Consider the following 18907-nt stretch of genomic DNA (forward strand, 5'->3'; position numbering starts at 1 on the left):
TTTGTTTTATATTTGAAATGGTTATTTTGTCATGGATGATGATCATGGGAAAATATTATAGCTAACATACAACCTGTATAAACACAGGGATCAGAAAGAGCCTCAATTTACAGTGCTGTGGAAAAGCCTTGAGCCACCTCTCATTTCTGTAGTCGAATCTACAAAAAATGCCAAAGAAAACACAGATTACCGGTAACAGGCATAAAATAGTGTTTTTGAACCCAAAGAGCTATTTGCTGAAAACTTGGCATATATAGAAAACTGTACAGAGGAGGACAAAAGCAGTTGCAGGTATAAAAACTATCTACAGCAGATTAACAGTATCTGAGAGTCATGTCCTTAGAATACGACAAGATCCAAAGAGCTGACACAGGAGACGAGAGGGATCTTCAGATGATTTATCTACTGTTTGCCAAAGCCCCATCAGGAATGGTCTTGGTGGCTGTCAAGAAGTCCTTCTTAAGGAAGGGAATGGGGAGAAAAGGCTGAGGTGTGCCAAACTGCACAAAAACTGGAATCAAGATGAGAGAGGTGGCTACAACCACCTGTATATCACAGTTGAGGGTCTGTCATCGTTGGAGCTGCATCTTTTAACCATTGTTAAAAAAAAAAATGCAAAAATTGACAGGATTAAAAATGTAGAAAAGTACAGTCAGATTTCAATAAATAACGCAATACTACATAAAGAGTGTGACAGCAATAGCTTCATCTCTTAGCATGACAAACACAACCACGTGATCCTAAACACACTGCCACTGAAGTGAAAGCATGCCTGGACATAAAAATGCCCACTAACAGTCATAGATTGGCCTCCCCAGAGCCTGTATCTCAACATTACTGAAGCAGTGTGGGATCATCCTGAGAGAGAACAGAAGAAAAGGCAGTGAACATTTGAAGAAGAGCTTTGAATGTCCTTCAAGAACCCTGGAGAACTGTTCCTGTAGACTACTTAAAGAAACTAGAAGCAATTTTGACTAAAAGAGTTCAGGCTTGTTGAATAAATGCCATTAGAATTGTACGCTTTATTTCCATGTTTGTTTGCACACGTTTAAATAAATTGTTGCACTTATTAAATGTAAAGAAATGAGGGGTGTCTGAAGATTTTTGTACAGTATTGTAAAAACACTGTTTAATGAATAAAAATGTCTCAAGAAGTGCAGTGAAGAACAATGTCTTTAACAAAAACCAACAGCAGAATCAAATGCTATCTATTTACTTTTTGCTACAAAAAGTCGTTAATATGGGCAGAAGAAGAAAAAAAAAACACAGTGAAACTATTACAATCCTCCTCCAATATTCAGAAATATTTTATAAATCATCATCACACACATTTTAATAACAGGAATGTTGGTTCAGAGCATAAAACCTTTAACCCTTGTCTGAAAAAGTGTTGGGTGCAGGTTGCACTTGACTAGGGTGTGTCTACTATGTGTGCATGAGGCTTTCTCGTATACCTGTCAGCTGACGTGACACTTTCATACTCAAGGGGAAATGAAACCTAGATTACACAGGATCTTATTGTGTTTGAAATATGAATAGACTATTTTTTTTTAAATAACTAAAAGTAAAATGTGACGCAGTCATGTAGAAGAAAGAACCTTGCGTGACACCAACACATTAAAAGGCTGTCTGTCAGCACAATGAGCCCCTACATTAATACAGGAATTCGACAATACAGCTGTAGATGTTTATCACTAACGTACTGCAAAAGCATCACCATTTAAGTCTGTTCTACTTTTAAAAACAGAATCAAGTACTCCAAAATAAAATGTTCACTATTACTTAAACCTAAAACTCTATGTGCATTTATGACACACGTTTTCCTCTTTGGTATGACCTTCTTTTTACAGGAAATCAAAAAAGAGGAAGTGAGGAGAAGTACAAAGTAACCCTGAGGTTTAACACAAAGAACAGTCCACAGTGTGTGCAGTAATGCCTCCTGCAGATATGTGTGCTAGTACTGGATAACACTGTAGCCTGCGTCCTCCACTGTTGAGTAGTGCGAATCATCTGCAATAAAAGCAAACATTAAAAAACATTTAACGTTTAAGTGTAAAAAGCAGAAGCATGGATCAAAGGAAATACACAAATATTCAGTTTCAAACATTCACAAATACATAAAATGCAAATAGAACATGTTTGGAAGATACCTGTATGATTTCCTGGTTATTATGACCTACAGTTTTCTGTGTGGAAGCTACACAACAACACAAGGTCAAAGTTCTAATTTCAGTGCTGACTGAGCATGCTCTACTCAAAGTAAAATGTGACTGGAATGCAGGCTTGGCCCTACATTTACGCCACACTAAAGCAGATGTCTTAACTGGCTGGTTTGGCACATTGATGTAAAAGCTGTGGCCTGTGAAGCTGTTGTGCTGCCCGATGAACACTGCAGCAGGTAAACTGTGCCCACAATGTGACCACATTTAGGTATTCCAAAACAAAAACCCTAAAGATTCACTATGCAGGCCTCAATTTTTAGGAATGTAGATGTTGTCGAGACAACCGACTGTGTGCTTAATAAAACAAGACCTTTCATTGGGCTTTTAACTATTTAAAAAAATATATATATTATGCTTGTAAAAATGACTGATGGTGCAATTTTCATTATTTCCCCAGGAACTCAGTACAACTGGCAACAGTTTGGAAAACTGTTTAACAATTTCTGAATGCTTGCTTGGACTCCAATTTCTGTGACCGTATGCTCTAAATTTAAGTTTGGCTGTGATCACACAAAAAGAACAACATTCGATAATTTTATATTAAATATTTGTTGACTGGAGCTTGGAGTACTTTCAGTAACTGAAACAAATCAATGTACATAGGCTCACATGATGAGTGAACCTGGGACCTTTGGGGTCTCTGGACAGTAGATAATTTTGAGGGTTGGTAGTCTACTTTGATAGTGCACTGTATTTAAATACAAATAAAGCAAACATACCATTACTGTTCTGTGTTGGCAGAGGTAATGGTCCCCTCCTGCAAAGTGAATATGAGCAAAAAAAGCAAAGAATCAGAGGTGTCCCAACAATGCTCTGCACATGTAGAAAAACAGGTTTCAGCGTGAGAGAGATAATTATTTGATCCCCTGCTGAATTTGTATGTTTGCTCACTTCCAAAGAAATGAAAAGTTTCTCATTTTTATGGAGAGATGCAGAATATCAACCAAAAAGCCAAAACCTCCCACTGTGTGTCAATGTGGCATACAGATTACAACCAAGCAACCAACTAATCAGTCAACTACAGATAATCCTGATCTCAACTACTTATGAGAATCAGTTTTATTCCATTCCAATCTCCCCACCACCATGACCAAGACCAAAGATCTGCCAAAGGACATCAGGGACAAGACTGTAGACCTGCACAAGGCTGGAATGGGCTACAAGACCAACAGCAAGCAGCTTAGTGAGTCGCCCTCGCTCTGAAACTCCATCCAAGATCTTGCCTCATGGGGTGAGGATGATGACGAGCAAGGTGGTGGATCGGCCCAAAACTACGTGGGAGAAGCTTGTTAACGATCTGAAGGCAATCACCAAGAAAACCACTAGTTACACACTACGCTGTAATGATTGAGATCTTACAGTGCAAAGTCTCCCTGTTGGAGAAGACGCATGTAGAGGCCTGTCCCGGTGAACATCTAAATGATTCAGAGATGGCTTGGGGAGAAATGACCCAGGGAACACCATCCCCACAGTCAAGCACTGATGTAGAAACATGCTTTGAGGCTGTTTTCCTGCTTAGGGTACACAATGACTTCACCTCATTGAGGAGCCAATGAATGCGACCATGTACCGAAAAACCTTGGACAAGAACCTCCTTCCCTCAGCCAGAACACTGAAGGCTGTGGATGGATTCCAGCGTGACAGTGACCCTAAACTTAAGGCCATAAAGAGGTAACCACCTCAATCCTACAGAAAATCTTTGGAGGAAGCTGAAGCTTTGAGCTGCTTTAGATTTAGATTTAGAGAGTGATGACCAACTACAAGAAACGTCTCCACTAAGTCATGTTTGCCTGTTGATAATGTGTCTCTCTCCATTAAAGTTACTACCACAAATTTTAAGTGAGCAAACAAATTCAGCAGAGGATCACAGAATTATTTCCCATGCTGTTAGGAGGCAGGCGGCACCCTTTGCTGGAATCCTTCTCTTTCATACCTGTTGACTGGTGGAGGCATTCGAAAGGATGGTGCTCCAGTTGGAGATCTCTGACCACTATAGAAGTTCTCATACACAACCGGAACTGTTAGAGAGGAAGATGGAAATTGGTGACATTTTGGTAACTCATGAGACTGTGCTGTTAGATAAGAAGCTCTTTAAATACAGTGCTGTCGTTGAGTCCTACCTGGTGGTTTATCACCAGTCTGTCTGAGGTTTACAAAGTGTTCAATATCTTCCTGGATGTCACACTGCTCTAGTGACTTCCTCACTTCCTCATAGAGCTATGCGAACATGCAAAAAAAGACAGTAAAACAAGCTCAGAGTCCAAGCAACTCACAACAAAGATATAAATATATGAAGTTGCCCAAGAACCTTAAACCGCAAATAACTGTGTTTTTTACACATACAGAGAGCAGAACATGGTATAAAATGCAAAACGGACTGTATAAATATAATGTGTTAAATGTCTGTGCTTATGCAGATACTAAGATTAGCGTATCTGTATAAGCAGATAACGGATTATGTCATGTCTTTTACAACAAGGAAGAAATAAGTACATATTGAGTCATTTTAATAGTTAAATTTAAGTAGTCCAGCTGTGATACTAAAGTGCAGCCTAAATTTGGGGTATTTTGGAGTATAAATACTGCTTAAGTGCTGGCGGCTTGTTCAGGGTGTTCCGTCTCTCGCCCTATAATAGCTGGAATACGCTCCAGTGATCCTGAATTGGATAAGTCCAAGAGAATGGACTGACGGATGGATGGATGGATAGATAGGTAATTTAGTGTTGGATAATTTCTTGTAAATTTTGCGGAAATTCAATCAATATTTTTCCATACATTGGAAGATGTATATTGTATTATACATCAGTGGATTAATCTTGCCAAACTTCCAGGTTACAGGAAAGGAGTCACTGCTTTCCTGTACAATCCTTTTGAAAGAAAAGGAGTGTCCAGAACAAAACAAAATTCCCCCCTTTCTTGGGTCATATTATAATGTGTGACCAAGTAGTACAGCTGAAAACAGTTGTTGGAGGTTCATAAAACCAGTGGGCTAAAGCCAAGACAGCGAAGTCACAAGCTGTAGAATCAAAAAAATGAGACGCTAAAGTGGCCTTATGACCAACCTCCCTGATATTTCCCACCATTCAACCCGCTCTTTATATAAAAATACTGATTATAGTGATCGTGGCAACTGGAAACTTTACCTCGTCACTGGTCACACATTGCTGGGATAACTGGTTGAGGTGAGTCCAGACTGTGTTTCTCAGAAAGTTGATCCGCTCCACTGACTGCTTCTCAAACATCTAAGGGGCCAACAAAAACAAAATCACTCGGCCCATTTCCATAATGTGTGCTTTTGTTAGAACTTGAAGGTTGTTGTCTCACCTCACAGGCTTTGATATGCTCCTTTATCCAGTCATCTCTAATCTTTCCCAGTGTAGTGACATTCTGCTGGTATAACCTGTCTGTAAATTGAAGACAGTATAAAAAGTATAAATGAGCAAACTCAGCGCATTAACTGAGAATATTTAAGCCACGTTCGGCTATGCTTCCAGTTATGTGAGGCTATACACTGGCACTATAGTGTAATGCTAAACTTAATCTCTCCATGCCAGCATGGTCACTATGAAGATGTTGCCATATTGAAGTTAAGCACACAGGGGTGACGTGACCAAGATGCTAGCATCATCACAGTGTGTGTGAATGGGTTACCGAAAGGCTAAGTCATTCCGTCCTGCTGTTGTTTGCTTTCTTACCTGCTTCTTCTGCGTTCTGTTTTGCCTGCTGTGCTTTTGCGTAGAGCTGAAACATGACAAAAAAGGAGGAATGAGATATTAAAAATGAGAAAAGCCCTCTACTGAAGGTCATACAGACATTATTCCTGTTTTTTTTGTACCAATGAGCTGATATAATAAACAGAAGTCTGAGGGTCAGAACCAGTAAGGGTATCTTTTTCTCACTAAACACTATTGTTTCATTTGCAACCATGTGTTCATCAGTCTGCATCTTCCTTGTTAAGTACTGAGGCTTTCTGAAGTACAGTTATATGTTTTGCTGACACCTTAAAAATGGGCATTAACAACAACACCTCTAAAACGGAAATAAGCACTCCAGTGGTAAATGTTTGGGACTTACACGGCTCTTTTCTACCCTGAAGGCTCAAGGCGTTTATTTACCACAAGCCACAACTACCCCCTCCCACTCACACATAGATTGCTTTATTGTACTCTGTTTCACACACAGACTTTTACTCCAATTGATGTCTCAGCGACTCAAAAAATAATAAAGCCTCTTGAAATTGTGACCAGTGATTTAAATAAGTGAAAGTCATAGCAGCAAATACAAGTACATATATATGTGTAAGAGTTCAAAGAGATTTCAAGGTTCAAAGTCCAAAACTGGGGCCAATAAATGATATAATGCCTTTAGCATTTATCCCTTCATTCATTTATATCACATTAGATACTGATCAGTGCAGGTGACTGCTGTTGTCACAGTACCTTTTCCATGTGCTTGGTGTTGTTGGTGTTGGTGTTTCGGTTCACGTTCTGATCCGCTTCTTCTTTGTCTCGACACTTCTGGTCATAAGTCTTCTTTGACTTGAGACAAAACCACAGTAGGTACTTTAATAGTGTATTTTGACACTTTGATGAAAAAAAAGAAATTCCCCAAATATATAAATAAAGTCAGTCTATAGAGACCATGTCTTTTGGTGCCACCATCTGATTTCTATTGTCACAGAGATGACAAGCACTTCTACTTTTGGAAAAGATTTTAATGGTTTTAAATGCTGCCCTGCTCCTCACTTCCCAGACTGGTAAACACAACTTCCCCCACCAAAGAGGAAGAACAGCAAAAGGATAAGAGCGGCATTTTCACAACACAATTGAAACTCATCTTACGTGACTCACCAATGGGAGATCTGCTTGGGGCCACATTGTTTAAATACTTCTGGTTTTCATTTTACTAAACACGGGACAGAACACGAGCTTAGGACTGCAGCTTTTGAACCTTAAAATTTGAATAAAGAAGTGTTTTTGACTTTGGTTTTGCAGACCAATCACCGCAGCTACTTCATGTGACTGAATCCACGAACTAATTATATCAAGCTATTGTTTTTGTTATCACAACTAAAAGAAGCAAAAATGTTCTTGCAGAAAAGTCATCAGTCCTGGTTGGTCTTTGAAGATTTTTATTTTTACTTACATCCATTGTCTTCTTGTACTGTGAGGACCTCTGTTTGTGGAGAGCATCCATTTGTTGTTCTACCTAAAATGACAAAGTTCAGCATCATCATTAATATATTACCTGAATGCATTCAACATCTCAGTGAATTGCAATGTGAATAAAAACCTTTTTCCTAGCTTCTTTCTGCTTTTCTTTGAAGTCTTCCAGTTTCTTGGCCTCCTCCCTCATGTTTTGGGCAAGTTGTAAATGTGACAGACTCACTTGTTCAGTCTCTGCAGGGCGAAAGCATACTTCAGATTGCAGTCATCATAGATTTTATAGTCAAGGATTAGGGTAATTAAGGAATCAGGCATGATTAAGGTAAGAAAAAAAGTGCTTACGTAATTTCAACATGTCCAGGGATCTCTTTAATGTGCTGAAAAAGCAGAAGAAGACATTATTCTGCACATTGAATTTTTGGTGTTGGAGCTTGCAAATACAAATCATGCATCCTGGACTATGATCAATGGTTTATCAAATATGGCATTCCTCAAGGATCCATTTTAGGACCTCTTCTTTTCTCATTATGCATGTCACCCTGTGGCTCTAGCATTGATAAAAACAATATTCACTTTTACATAGATGATACTAGCTACCTGACACACTTGACAGCCCAATGAAGAACCTCGGTGGTACTTAGAAACACTCATCCACAGCTCTATCATGTCTTGTGTAGAAAACACTGCAACTCTGAGTTTCTCAAGTTAACATAAAGATAAAACAGCAGTCCTGTTTTAATTCAGTTGACAGTACAATTGAATTGATTCTGAAATACAGGATTTATTTAAATATTCTTTATTCATTTTTAAAGCCCTCTGTGGATCAGCTTCACAATATATCACAAATGTCTTTATACCTCTAGGTCTTTGAGGTCCTCCTAAAGACAACCTGCTCTTTTCTGTTATTACTTTTGTTTTAAACATGCCATGCAAATAAAATAAACTTGATGTGGCTAATCTAAATGTATGCGTGTCTGTCCAATGCACCCACATAGTCTATTGGTGCATCTTGCAAGCAGAGATGTAGCATTTAGCATACCATCTTCTTGTCCAAATATAGTTACGTTTGACTCCAAAAAAGAAGAAGAAGAACTAAATAAGCTTTGCACAGGATTTAAAATATCACAATCTATGGTGCAAACAAGCAAGCAAACCTGAGAAAATAAAATGTTCACATTTTAAAAGAGGAAGGAAAAGTCTTGTGGAGGTTTTCTAAAAGAATTACTAAGTTTAATGAATTACTTTTAAATACATAATACATGTAATTTGATACCAGTCGTAGTTTGTGATATGACTGGTCTTAAAATAGTCTTATGAATTGTGTATTCTGTCTAAAAAGTTATAATTTGTTATTTTTCACTTGCCAAATAAGAATAACATTTTTCTCTATACAGTTCTTCCTTTTCACCCCCTAAAGTGAAACTGGCTGGCAGGCCTCTGAATCAGCGACATCTTTACTATTTTAATTATAGAAATGTGAGTCAGACAGTTCTGTCTGACTCTTAAAAAAACAACACCAATTCATTTGTCTAGAATAAATCAACTGAAATGCTGTAAATAACTATCAGAACAATGAAAGTACAACCTGACAGCACATCGATTCTGTCTCGTTCTAACTGATCTCAAGGTTGTTGTAAAAACATGGATGAAAAATGCCTTTAATGCAGTTCAAGTAAGTCCTTTGATAGGACATCTTTAAAAGATGAGTCTATCAATAATGCACTATGATTTCAAGAAGTAAATTATGTAGCTAAGTCGTTCCTTCCTATAATGAGTGCGAGCACTCATTAAACAGGAACTAGGCTTGCTAATAAAAGATCGTGGTAGTGGTGTCATATAAAATCTGACTACATCAACATTAAGAACCAAACTGTCAATTTTACAGAAGTTCAAACTTAATTTCGAAATTCAACTTGTGAAACAGACTGAGAACAACAACAAGAACCTTTGGTGACTAGACTCATTGTTTTCTTTGACCTTACTTTCTGCACTACACTTGAGTCCAGACTACAAGGTACTGTGTCAGTACTGCAGAAACCTACTCATGCATTAGAAGGGGTGAGGCTTCCTGTAAATACAGCACATAATAACAGCATATCAACACAGAGGTCGCTTACTTCATCTCACTGTGTCCACACACCTTCTTGGACAAACTAAGGAGTTCTTTGGCATACTTCTCTTCAACTGATGCCCTGAAAGAAACAACCAATTGAGAGTGAGGGCAGCGTAAAAGCATACATGCAAAGATTCGGCCAACAAACAGAGCAGTCTGCCGGCCAACAGACTGTATATGAATTTACATGCAAAACCCATACTAGACATCTCTGAAAGGTAATGCTTAATCACAAATTTACATTTATACATCCCTTAGGCTTCACTATCAGTATTTTTCAGAAGTTATAAATTTCCATATTAAATTATTAACTGATACAAAAAAGACAGGACAACATTTACATGTGTGGTGTTATAATTGGAGTCTGTTCTTTCCCTGAAGAGTTTTGACAGGCACATTTAAGCAATGTTGGAGAAGTAAATGGAAAATAATTAATCAATTCTAATATGCATTATACAATGATAAATATTAAAAAACATACATATAAATATACAACTGAATACAGTTTTACTATACAAATGCATGACAATGCTATAGTGCTGACCGCTTACAATTTGTTTAATTTGCTAAGCAATGCTAATAGGAGACTTAAAGTAAAATGCAACGCTAACACATCTCAAATATAATTACACAACAACAGATCAAGATATAGTTAAGGAGGGCGGGCTGTCGTGGCTGCTCTTTGGTGTCCTGAAGAATTTGCTTTTGCATAACTGAAAGCTGAAAGAATTCGATTGTTGCCGCCGTTTCCCACAAAACACCTCACTCTGACCGTGTTTCCTTACTCTACTTTTATTTTGGTAAATCTTCCCACAAATATTTTTTAAACCACTGCGGTTTAAAAATGGTGAGTCCCAAATTAGGAAACGTCCAGTTGTGTTGTGGCATAATATCCTCCTTTTTTCATAGCATTAACCTCACTAGGTCACGTTTCTGACTACACACTGGACTTTTATATGTGTGGGGTGTTTTTGTTTTTTTGCTGTGTGCATGTGTGTGTGGGAGAGCACGGACAGATTAATTATTATAAGAGGAATTAATGATTAGATGTGAAAGGTTATACGTCTCTATTATAAAACCTGATGCGTCACATCATTCCAGTGCGCAGAATTAACCTTGGAGTATTTTTAGAAAGCAGAATTGTACTACTTTTCTGGCATTTAATCATATAACCGCAGTAGTGCCCTTTGCACAAATTACAAGACGGTAGGACGTGTTTGTGTTTCCTCTTTGTTAAGACAACAATGCAAGTCACAATAATCCTCACTAATCAAAAACTCGTGCCATAACCTCTCTAAAGTTCCTCAAAAGCTTTTACACTGACTATATAATTCATAATCAAAATATGTATTCATCTGATTTTGTTTTCGATTATAGCAACAAAAATTTACTTTTTTAGGCAACTTTATTCGTTGTATTCCAGTACTGTCCTTAATCTCAAAATGCTGTCCTCCTCCACTACACTTGTCGTTCTCAGAGTTTATTTTCTTTTCACTCTCTTTATCATAATTGCATGCCTGCAGCCAAAACGTGCACTACATCTATCTATCTTGCAGTCAGTTATACATCGCTGGCAACAACTGGCCTGTAAATGTAAAGCTTGAACACAGTTTTGCAGACTTCGGTTAGAGCCAAACATCCCATCAGTTGTGCATTATTACATATAAGGATGACGACATTACCTGGCTTTCATAAAATCCTCCACCTCCTTGCATGTCCTCTTGCCATCATTGAGATACTGAATGATGGCATCATACCCGACAGTGGAGGTCAGGTCCGAGTTCTGTCAGCAAGATGCACAGACAGTATTACAGCAGACAGTTTTACAGCAAAACACATATCCTAAAAGAAACAGAGAGCTGTACCTCTGCTACCTCTTCTCCCACACCCAGGTCTTAACTGTAAGACAGCCAGACTGGCTAAACTTGTTTAAACATCCCTACAGACATAAACGAGCACTGTAGCTTCAGAATAATTGACTCTGAGTTTAATTAATGTTTGGGACTAGGCATCTCTGTAATTTAGTTAAGGTGAGGGCAACAGCTTGTAATCAACTTGCCAGACTTTTTATTGGTTTAAAATACACCATATCAGGCCGTATTTAGACAATGCAAAAAATCCTGTAGTGAAATTTAACTACACATATTTGCTTATGTTGCGTAGAAGCAAAGTTATTGGTACTCTCAGTATTTCCACTCTAATCTGCTGGATTATGAAGTTTACTCTTTACTCCACTAAAGGAAATGACATTTACACTATTTACACTGCAGAGAGAGAAACGTGATCTGATAAAATATCGGTCTGATTACACGTGAATGCTTATCAAAAACTCCCCAGCAGTTCATGTCAACTGTTTTTAATAGCTTAGTTTTGATGCTCCTGTTTCCATACTATTTTACAAACGTTAGATCCCTCAACAGGATTCCCGTTTCTAATAATTATTACAATACAAAAATACAATTTTTTTAATTAAACCATCTGAAGCTGAATCAAAAAATAAAATGTTTCTAATTCCAATCACGACTTCATAGAAAGACAAACAAACAAAAAGGACAAGAAAAAAACTCACCCAGAAGAAATCCTTAAAATGAAGGTTCTTCATCATGTAAATGGAGCAGGCAACAGACAGGTGCTTTATCGCAAACACACACTGACCATGTAAGAGAAAGAGCCGACTGTCAGGCAGCTACACGAAGCCCGTCAAAGTGGCGCACGCGCACTCACGTGACAACTGGAGCGCCAAAAACCTCTTGCGCTGAGCTTGATTTTTGCCGCCATCTGATGGCTGATGGGCGTACTTACAGTGTTTACAGATGGTATACACTGGTCCGATGATAGAGAATAATAATAATAATAATAATAATAATAATAATAATAATAATAATAATAATAATAATAATAATAATGATGAGGAGAAGAAGAAGAAGAACATCAACAAGAAAATACAACATGATTTGAGTAGTTGATTTGAGGGGGTTTATCCCTAACAACAAATAAAACAAAAGTAGTACACTGTAAGACAACATGAAATCCTAATTTGTAACGTAATCGGTAAATAGAGCTGTTAAATAAACACAATGTAGACAAACAGGAAAACCTTGCAGTACTGTAATACCAGCAGTAGCACAGTAATGGATTAACTGTCCATGAACCTGTCGCTGCTAAAGATCAAAAATAGCCCATGTTAATGAACAACCTCTTCAGCTTCATGGACAATTCATCATTGTCCCAAGGTGCAGGACTGAACCATCCCTTTAGATCCTTTATCTCGGTGGCTATTACACTGTGTAACTCCTAAATAACCAGAAACCAGATAGGAAATCATATTTATGATTTTATTTTATTTCATTGGTTTTATCTGTGTCGTGGTTTTTGTAGCTGGGCTTTATTCTGTTCTTGTGTCTTGTGCACATTAAAGGCACAAGAGTTCTTATCATTCTACATGTGCATGTGGAGTATAGGACGGGCCATCAGGCAAAAAGGACAAATATCCTCACCGTTTAAAAAGAAAGGAAAAAAAGAACTAATTATTTATCATTATTATCTGCCCATCACAAGGTGGCGTATTCACTTTGTTTCGTACAACTAACAGTCAACAACCAGAGGAACTTCAGTTATTAATTAATTTCATTTAATAAGTTAATCAGTTAGCTGAGTTGGCTTTAGTTTTACTTTTCAAAGGTTGTAAGGGTGCACTGATCATACGTAATTATATTAACTGTAGCGACACACAACTCTCGTTTATCATTTTCTTTTTAAACTACGTTGTACTTCAGGTCACGGACAGCAGAGGGCAACATTTCGCTTTTACGCAGATGCAGTTACTTTTTTTTTTTTTTTTAAATAAATGAACTTTACTGAACAAACAATGAATATACAACATACAAATAGATTAATTATACAAAAGAACAGAACATGAACACACAAAACCAGGGGTAAAAAATGTTTTTATATGAATACACGCAAAAATTCACATATACAGTATGTATCACAGCTGCAGTTACTGTTTACTTTGCACCAAGTCAGAACAGGTGGGTGAGCCTCTCCTCTTTCTACCTGAATACCTCTGAATATGTGACGATAGTAACTGAAGCAGACTTTACTGAAGTGTTTACACGAGTCTCAGTAAACGAGCTATGACGTCCTATTCTCATAAATTTTAAAACATGCCACTTCAGATTTTCCCCATCACATATATGCATACCTTTAGGTAAAGTCACATTTCCTAAGAATTTTTACATTAAATGATCTGAATTTACTTCAACCCAGATGGCATGAATGGCTTATTTAAAGAACAGCTTGACTATTAATGTCACATCTGTGTACTCTTCTTTTGTCAGTATTTACACAAACAAAGGTCAAAGCCTGTCAACTCCCTTTTTTGTTCACACAAGCTACCTGCTCCCATCACAAATAACACAAGCACCGACTTCAAACCTACCCATGAAAGCCCCAAAAAGCCAATGTTTATTTATTTATTTATTTACTTCCACCAAAGCAACGTCATTCACACACACCCCAACCATGAAGTGGAACATTAATGGGGTGATTTCCTCTCAGAGATGTTGCACAACAACAAAAAATTTCATACAAAAGGTCACAAGACTGCACAAGAGAGAAACCATGATAAGCCTGTTGATTTACATTCAAAACATATACCTTAAGGACACGGCAATAAAAGGCCAGTATATTTAACAATGCTGTTATCAGCAGCAGCGACACACCTGCTGTAACCATGTCACTTCTGAGCTCTGTGGACAACTAGCAGCATGTGTGAAATGTGCAGTGGTGCCACTTAGAGTTCCCCCATTTAAGTATGTTTACAGTAATAGTAGTGTAGTACAATAATAGTAGCGGTACAGTAATTAAAATATAAAGACATTTTCCATCTAACGTTTAAAATTGCTTTATTGCCATACAAGTATTATATATAGAGACATAAAAAATATACATAGAATTATACAAGTGTATACAAACTATATTACTATACTAATACATGCCTGTTTCTGCTATAAGCAGTGACATTAAAATGATGTGATGCTTTTAGGTGATTTTAGCCTGTTTTTAGGTAGCACGAGGACATTTTAATATACCATGTATAATTCGGCTTTTAATTCACCATAAATATATCGTACATAATTTTTCACTCTCTATATGTTTTTTTTTAATGCAGAAATGTAATTTAAAATTTGCTCTTAATCTAAATTTGCTCTTAATTACATGACCATTTAAAGGGAGGCCCACCATGTGTTTGGCAGCCACTTGGCTAAACTGCTGACTTATACTTAGCTGAAACTTCATTAGTTGCCTTCAGTGTGGCTTTATTGATTATTTGTGGCATAGAGGCTGGAAGCAGGATTAGAAGATTGGTACACTGTGGTCATCGAGACTCAGGCCAGGCAACAGTTTTCGAATATTCTGCTGTCTAATCATGGCAAGCCACTGGGAGTTGAGGCCGAAATTTCCTCTTTTGCTTTAAGCTGAGTGGATATTTTCTGTTTTTCTTACTAAAACTCCAGAGATGGTGGCGTGTGGGGAAATCCAAGTAGATCAACAGTGTCTGAAATTTCTTGGCCAGCCCGTCAGACACCAACAACCACGTCACGTTTAAAGTCACTTTAACTTTCTTCCTTACTCTGATACTCGCTTTGACCTTTCACAGGCAGTCTTGACCTTGTCTGCATGCGTAAATGCATGGTATTAACAGACCCAAGATGCCACATACATTAAACATTTATATTGTGGCACTTTCAATAATCTAAATTTCTTAATCTTAAAGTTTAGACTCAGTTCTCAAAAGTAAATACTTTTTCCTTAAATAAAGAAATAATACTGCAACTCTCTAAGCGTCGGTGGTCAGGTGATACGACTATCGTACTTCCCATTTCGTACGAAAGGAGAAGGTATGCCCAAACAAGTTCATGGTGCTTGTACTAAGCACAAATGCAAATAGTGCACTTTTAAGGAAGAAGCGCAATGCACATATCTTTGTCTTCCACGTCACCAAGTTTTTCATCACCGTCTAGTGTAAACAGGTCACGTGCCTGGTGTGTGTAACGTGATTAGAGTGGTGTTGGCCTTGTTTGTTTTTGCATTAATTCAGTCACGGAAACTTGCGTGACACCGGTTAATGCAAGGTTTTGATGTAAAAGAAACATTTTCTGCAGCTTGTTATTTTAAATATTCTGTGTTTGTGTTTATATAATACGTCCAATGATATCTGTCCTGTACATGGTGAAAAGAATACTGTTTTTAAATATCTAATCTTATCGGCCAGGTAGGACATAAAGTGTGGCTGTGAACTGTTGTCGTACAGTCTGTACTGTTTTCTTTATGGTTGGTTTGTGAGCTTTTTGCAGTCAACAAACTGGTCTGATGAAATGTTGCTTCGTGTGACACGGTGGAACTGGTTCAGATGTTGTTTTTCTTTCTATTTCATTTGGTTATGAGCTCATTCTGAGACTTCTGACTTTTTTAAAAACATATGTACGTGTCCATTTCTATTCTCTGTGTTATTCTTAAATGTACTTAAATGTGACTATCGGGAAAAAAAATAGGGCAGGGTATATATCTTTAGTAAAGTGCAAACATACTAAGTTTTAACCATTTTAACCTTTAACACTACTGATTGTAGACGCTCGTAAACAAAGTAGGAGGAGGAAGAAGTTGACTCGTGACCAACGGGGGATTTCTTTCTGAGCATGTGTGTGACGTATAGCATGCTTAAAAGGCAGTCTGGGCTATCAATAGGTCAAACCTGTTCCTGAACATCAAGTCTCAACACTGAAGAAGCAAAACGATCCCGTGAAGCGCTTCTCGTTTTCGGACTATTATCGTTGAGAAAATGGCCAGCAAAGGTGAATATATAAACCGATCTGATTGAGGAAGTTTTAGTTAAGCCCGATAGTTTACTAACAGATTGCGAGCAATCGACTGATATGATCTAACCGATGTCTTCTTCCCTCAGACAGACCCTCAGGAGCAGCTGCCGCTGTTGAACTCTGCGCACGCGAGCTTCGTAAAGCCGGTGATGAACTCTACTGGAAATACAAACTGCTGGAAATACTTATCAAGCACTACAAGACTGTCGCAAATGTCAAGTGAGACATGATGTGAGAGCTCATCAAGAGGAAGCGTGTACTGTAAATCTGACTGGCCGTGAGCCTAACATTAAAGACGGGTCTCATATATAGACTCATAACTGGTGGCAATATGGTAGCCGTAAGTGGGATGTACATATGTTTGTGGACACATCTTGCTGGAGTCGCTGGATTTGGACTGGCAGTGGACTCAAAAAGGAAGACGGGAGCTCTCCAGAGGAAAACTTGTGGGATGCTGTTGATCCGCTGATACAGATCGGTGACGAACTGGATCGAACAGGAGCTTCAGAATGGATGATATCTGCTAAAGATGATGATTGTCACATGTATATACACCGTATACTATCTGTGGACATTCATGCATGTTGGCTCTGTTATAGGTTAAGGTGTGACATTTAGACTAACTGACTTGGACCTAAAGGAAATGACACTTGTGAATCTATAAATTCTGTGAATCTACTTAAAATGCATTTAAAAAATGTCAGCATAAGTGGAAGTGTGTCATGAACAGTTCATTAAAAGATATACATTCAGTAAATGTATTACTTGGTCATGTGTAGTATCTGTTTGTATGGTGGCTATGACAGAAAGCAGTTTGTGAATGTAGTTAAGAATACAAACAATGCACATTTTTTATGATCAGAAAATGGTTAAAACTGAATTAGAAGGCTTACTGATGGTGGGTCTGTTATTAAATAGTATAAGCGTTGTGTTTTTAGTTACTTGAGACAGCTGGTGTCAGGTTCTGTAAGAGCAGCTGACGCCAAGCAAACTTATGACTAGATTAAAAAGGGTTTCTAACTCCACATCCACAGCTATTGTGCCCACAGCAGACATTCTGAATTGTGGTAGCAGGCATGAAAACAACGAGTGTAACACCAACTATCTAATTTCAGTGTTAGGCAGCAATCATGTGTCTCTCTGGGAACTAGTTCTGATCTAAGATTTAGGGGAAAAAACAAAACAAATTGGACATGATTATCTGCTTGCCAAGTGCTGCAAACCTAACTAATCTGGAAACATTAGGCGTTTAAAATCTTTTGGATTCCAAACATGTAGTCGTGGCTCATAAGGCTTTACAGGTGTTGGAGTACATCAGCAGGCAGCTGTCTTCCAGCCCAGGTTTAGGTCAAAGAGTAATGGATCTTGGCTGTACTTAACTGCAGACATTTTTAAAGAATTCATCCTGCTGGCATTCTTTCCGCCTTCAAATCTGTCTTATAACAATTTATTTACATGTCTAAGAACTAGCTGTATTTATATTTTTAACTTTACACAGCTCTGCTTTGCTGCTACCTCATTTTAAACTGAATTCCCACCAACAATGGATTCTGTTCATCTGGACGTAGTGTTTCCAGTGGACCAAGCGTACATCTTTCACCTTCTTACATCGCTGCCATTCCCCAACTCTCTGTGGATGGTACTCATAGCCATTGATCGATGGTCAGTGATCAATGGTGACGACAACTTGCATACTAACGATCATGAAACTGACCTCACAGGTCATTGTTGACTAGTGGTGATAGTTTCGGTCATCATGCAAATGTGCTGTTTGTAAGGCTGGGGAAACCTGCAGTCAGCTGACACTGAGGAAGTCACCTGGATGACTGAGGAAAACGCGACATCTACCTGAATGCAGAGAATTAACTTTTTGGGGTTTCCTTACCTGGATAATTGAGCATCTAGTAACACAATTAGGAAGGCCGGTGTTCTCCAACTTTGAGAATACGTTTGCTGTGAAATACATCGATCTGACAAAGTTCACATACACATTGTCAATATGGTACAAAATGGTGAAATTTCTGTTTAAAGCAGTGGTTCACAAACTTCTGGCCTCAAAGAAAGTTGACTACCCACTTATTAAAAAATTATATTTATTGTTAAAAATACAAACATAAAATGCATCCAAGTTTCATTGTATTTAAAGGTTAAATAGCTTCAGGGAACTCTTTGTGTGTGTGTTACTCTCCCCCCAATAAAACGATTCACCTTAGTTTCATTTCATGTTTTCACCTGCACATCCCAGAAATAATTTGCTTCCTGATAAGAGTTAGGCAAGAAGCCACTCCCATGTTTGTAATGGAAACTGTGTAGCTGAAGCGAAGAGTTCACAAAGAATGGTAAGGTAACATGAGATCCCTGTAAGAAGTTTAGTCTGATGGGAAATGCTGTCGCATACTATTTCTTGGTTGAGATCACTAAAAAACCCCAAACTGTTCCACAAAGGTAACAAATTGGCTCATGTTAGTTAATGAATTTCAGAGACTGATGTGTAGGCTTTTAAGTTAAAGAAAGAAACTGATCAAC

General features: G+C 37.9%; 1 protein-coding gene across 1 annotated transcript; it reads right to left on the reverse strand.

The window, feature by feature from the left end:
* Position 1: 1 nt before the first annotated feature.
* pstpip2 (proline-serine-threonine phosphatase interacting protein 2) lies at positions 2–12206 on the reverse strand. Its single transcript, XM_085279920.1, has 14 exons — positions 12070–12206; positions 11183–11283; positions 9505–9579; positions 7730–7764; positions 7515–7621; positions 7368–7430; positions 6662–6760; positions 5918–5963; positions 5547–5626; positions 5366–5464; positions 4343–4439; positions 4156–4240; positions 2942–2979; positions 2–2010 (listed from the first exon to the last, which is right to left on the reverse strand). The coding sequence occupies exons 1-14, from the start codon at positions 12103–12105 to the stop codon at positions 1955–1957; spliced, it is 1017 nt and encodes a 338-aa protein (XP_085136046.1). The 5' UTR covers positions 12106–12206; the 3' UTR covers positions 2–1954.
* Between the last annotated feature and the right edge of the window lie 6701 nt (positions 12207–18907).

The sequence above is a fragment of the Mchenga conophoros genome, linkage group LG7 (assembly GCF_057382185.1).
Source record: "Mchenga conophoros isolate Kocher_MC1m ecotype Shallow Benthic linkage group LG7, M_conophoros_male_GT1.1, whole genome shotgun sequence".
In the NCBI taxonomy this organism is placed as follows: Eukaryota; Metazoa; Chordata; class Actinopteri; order Cichliformes; family Cichlidae; genus Mchenga; species Mchenga conophoros.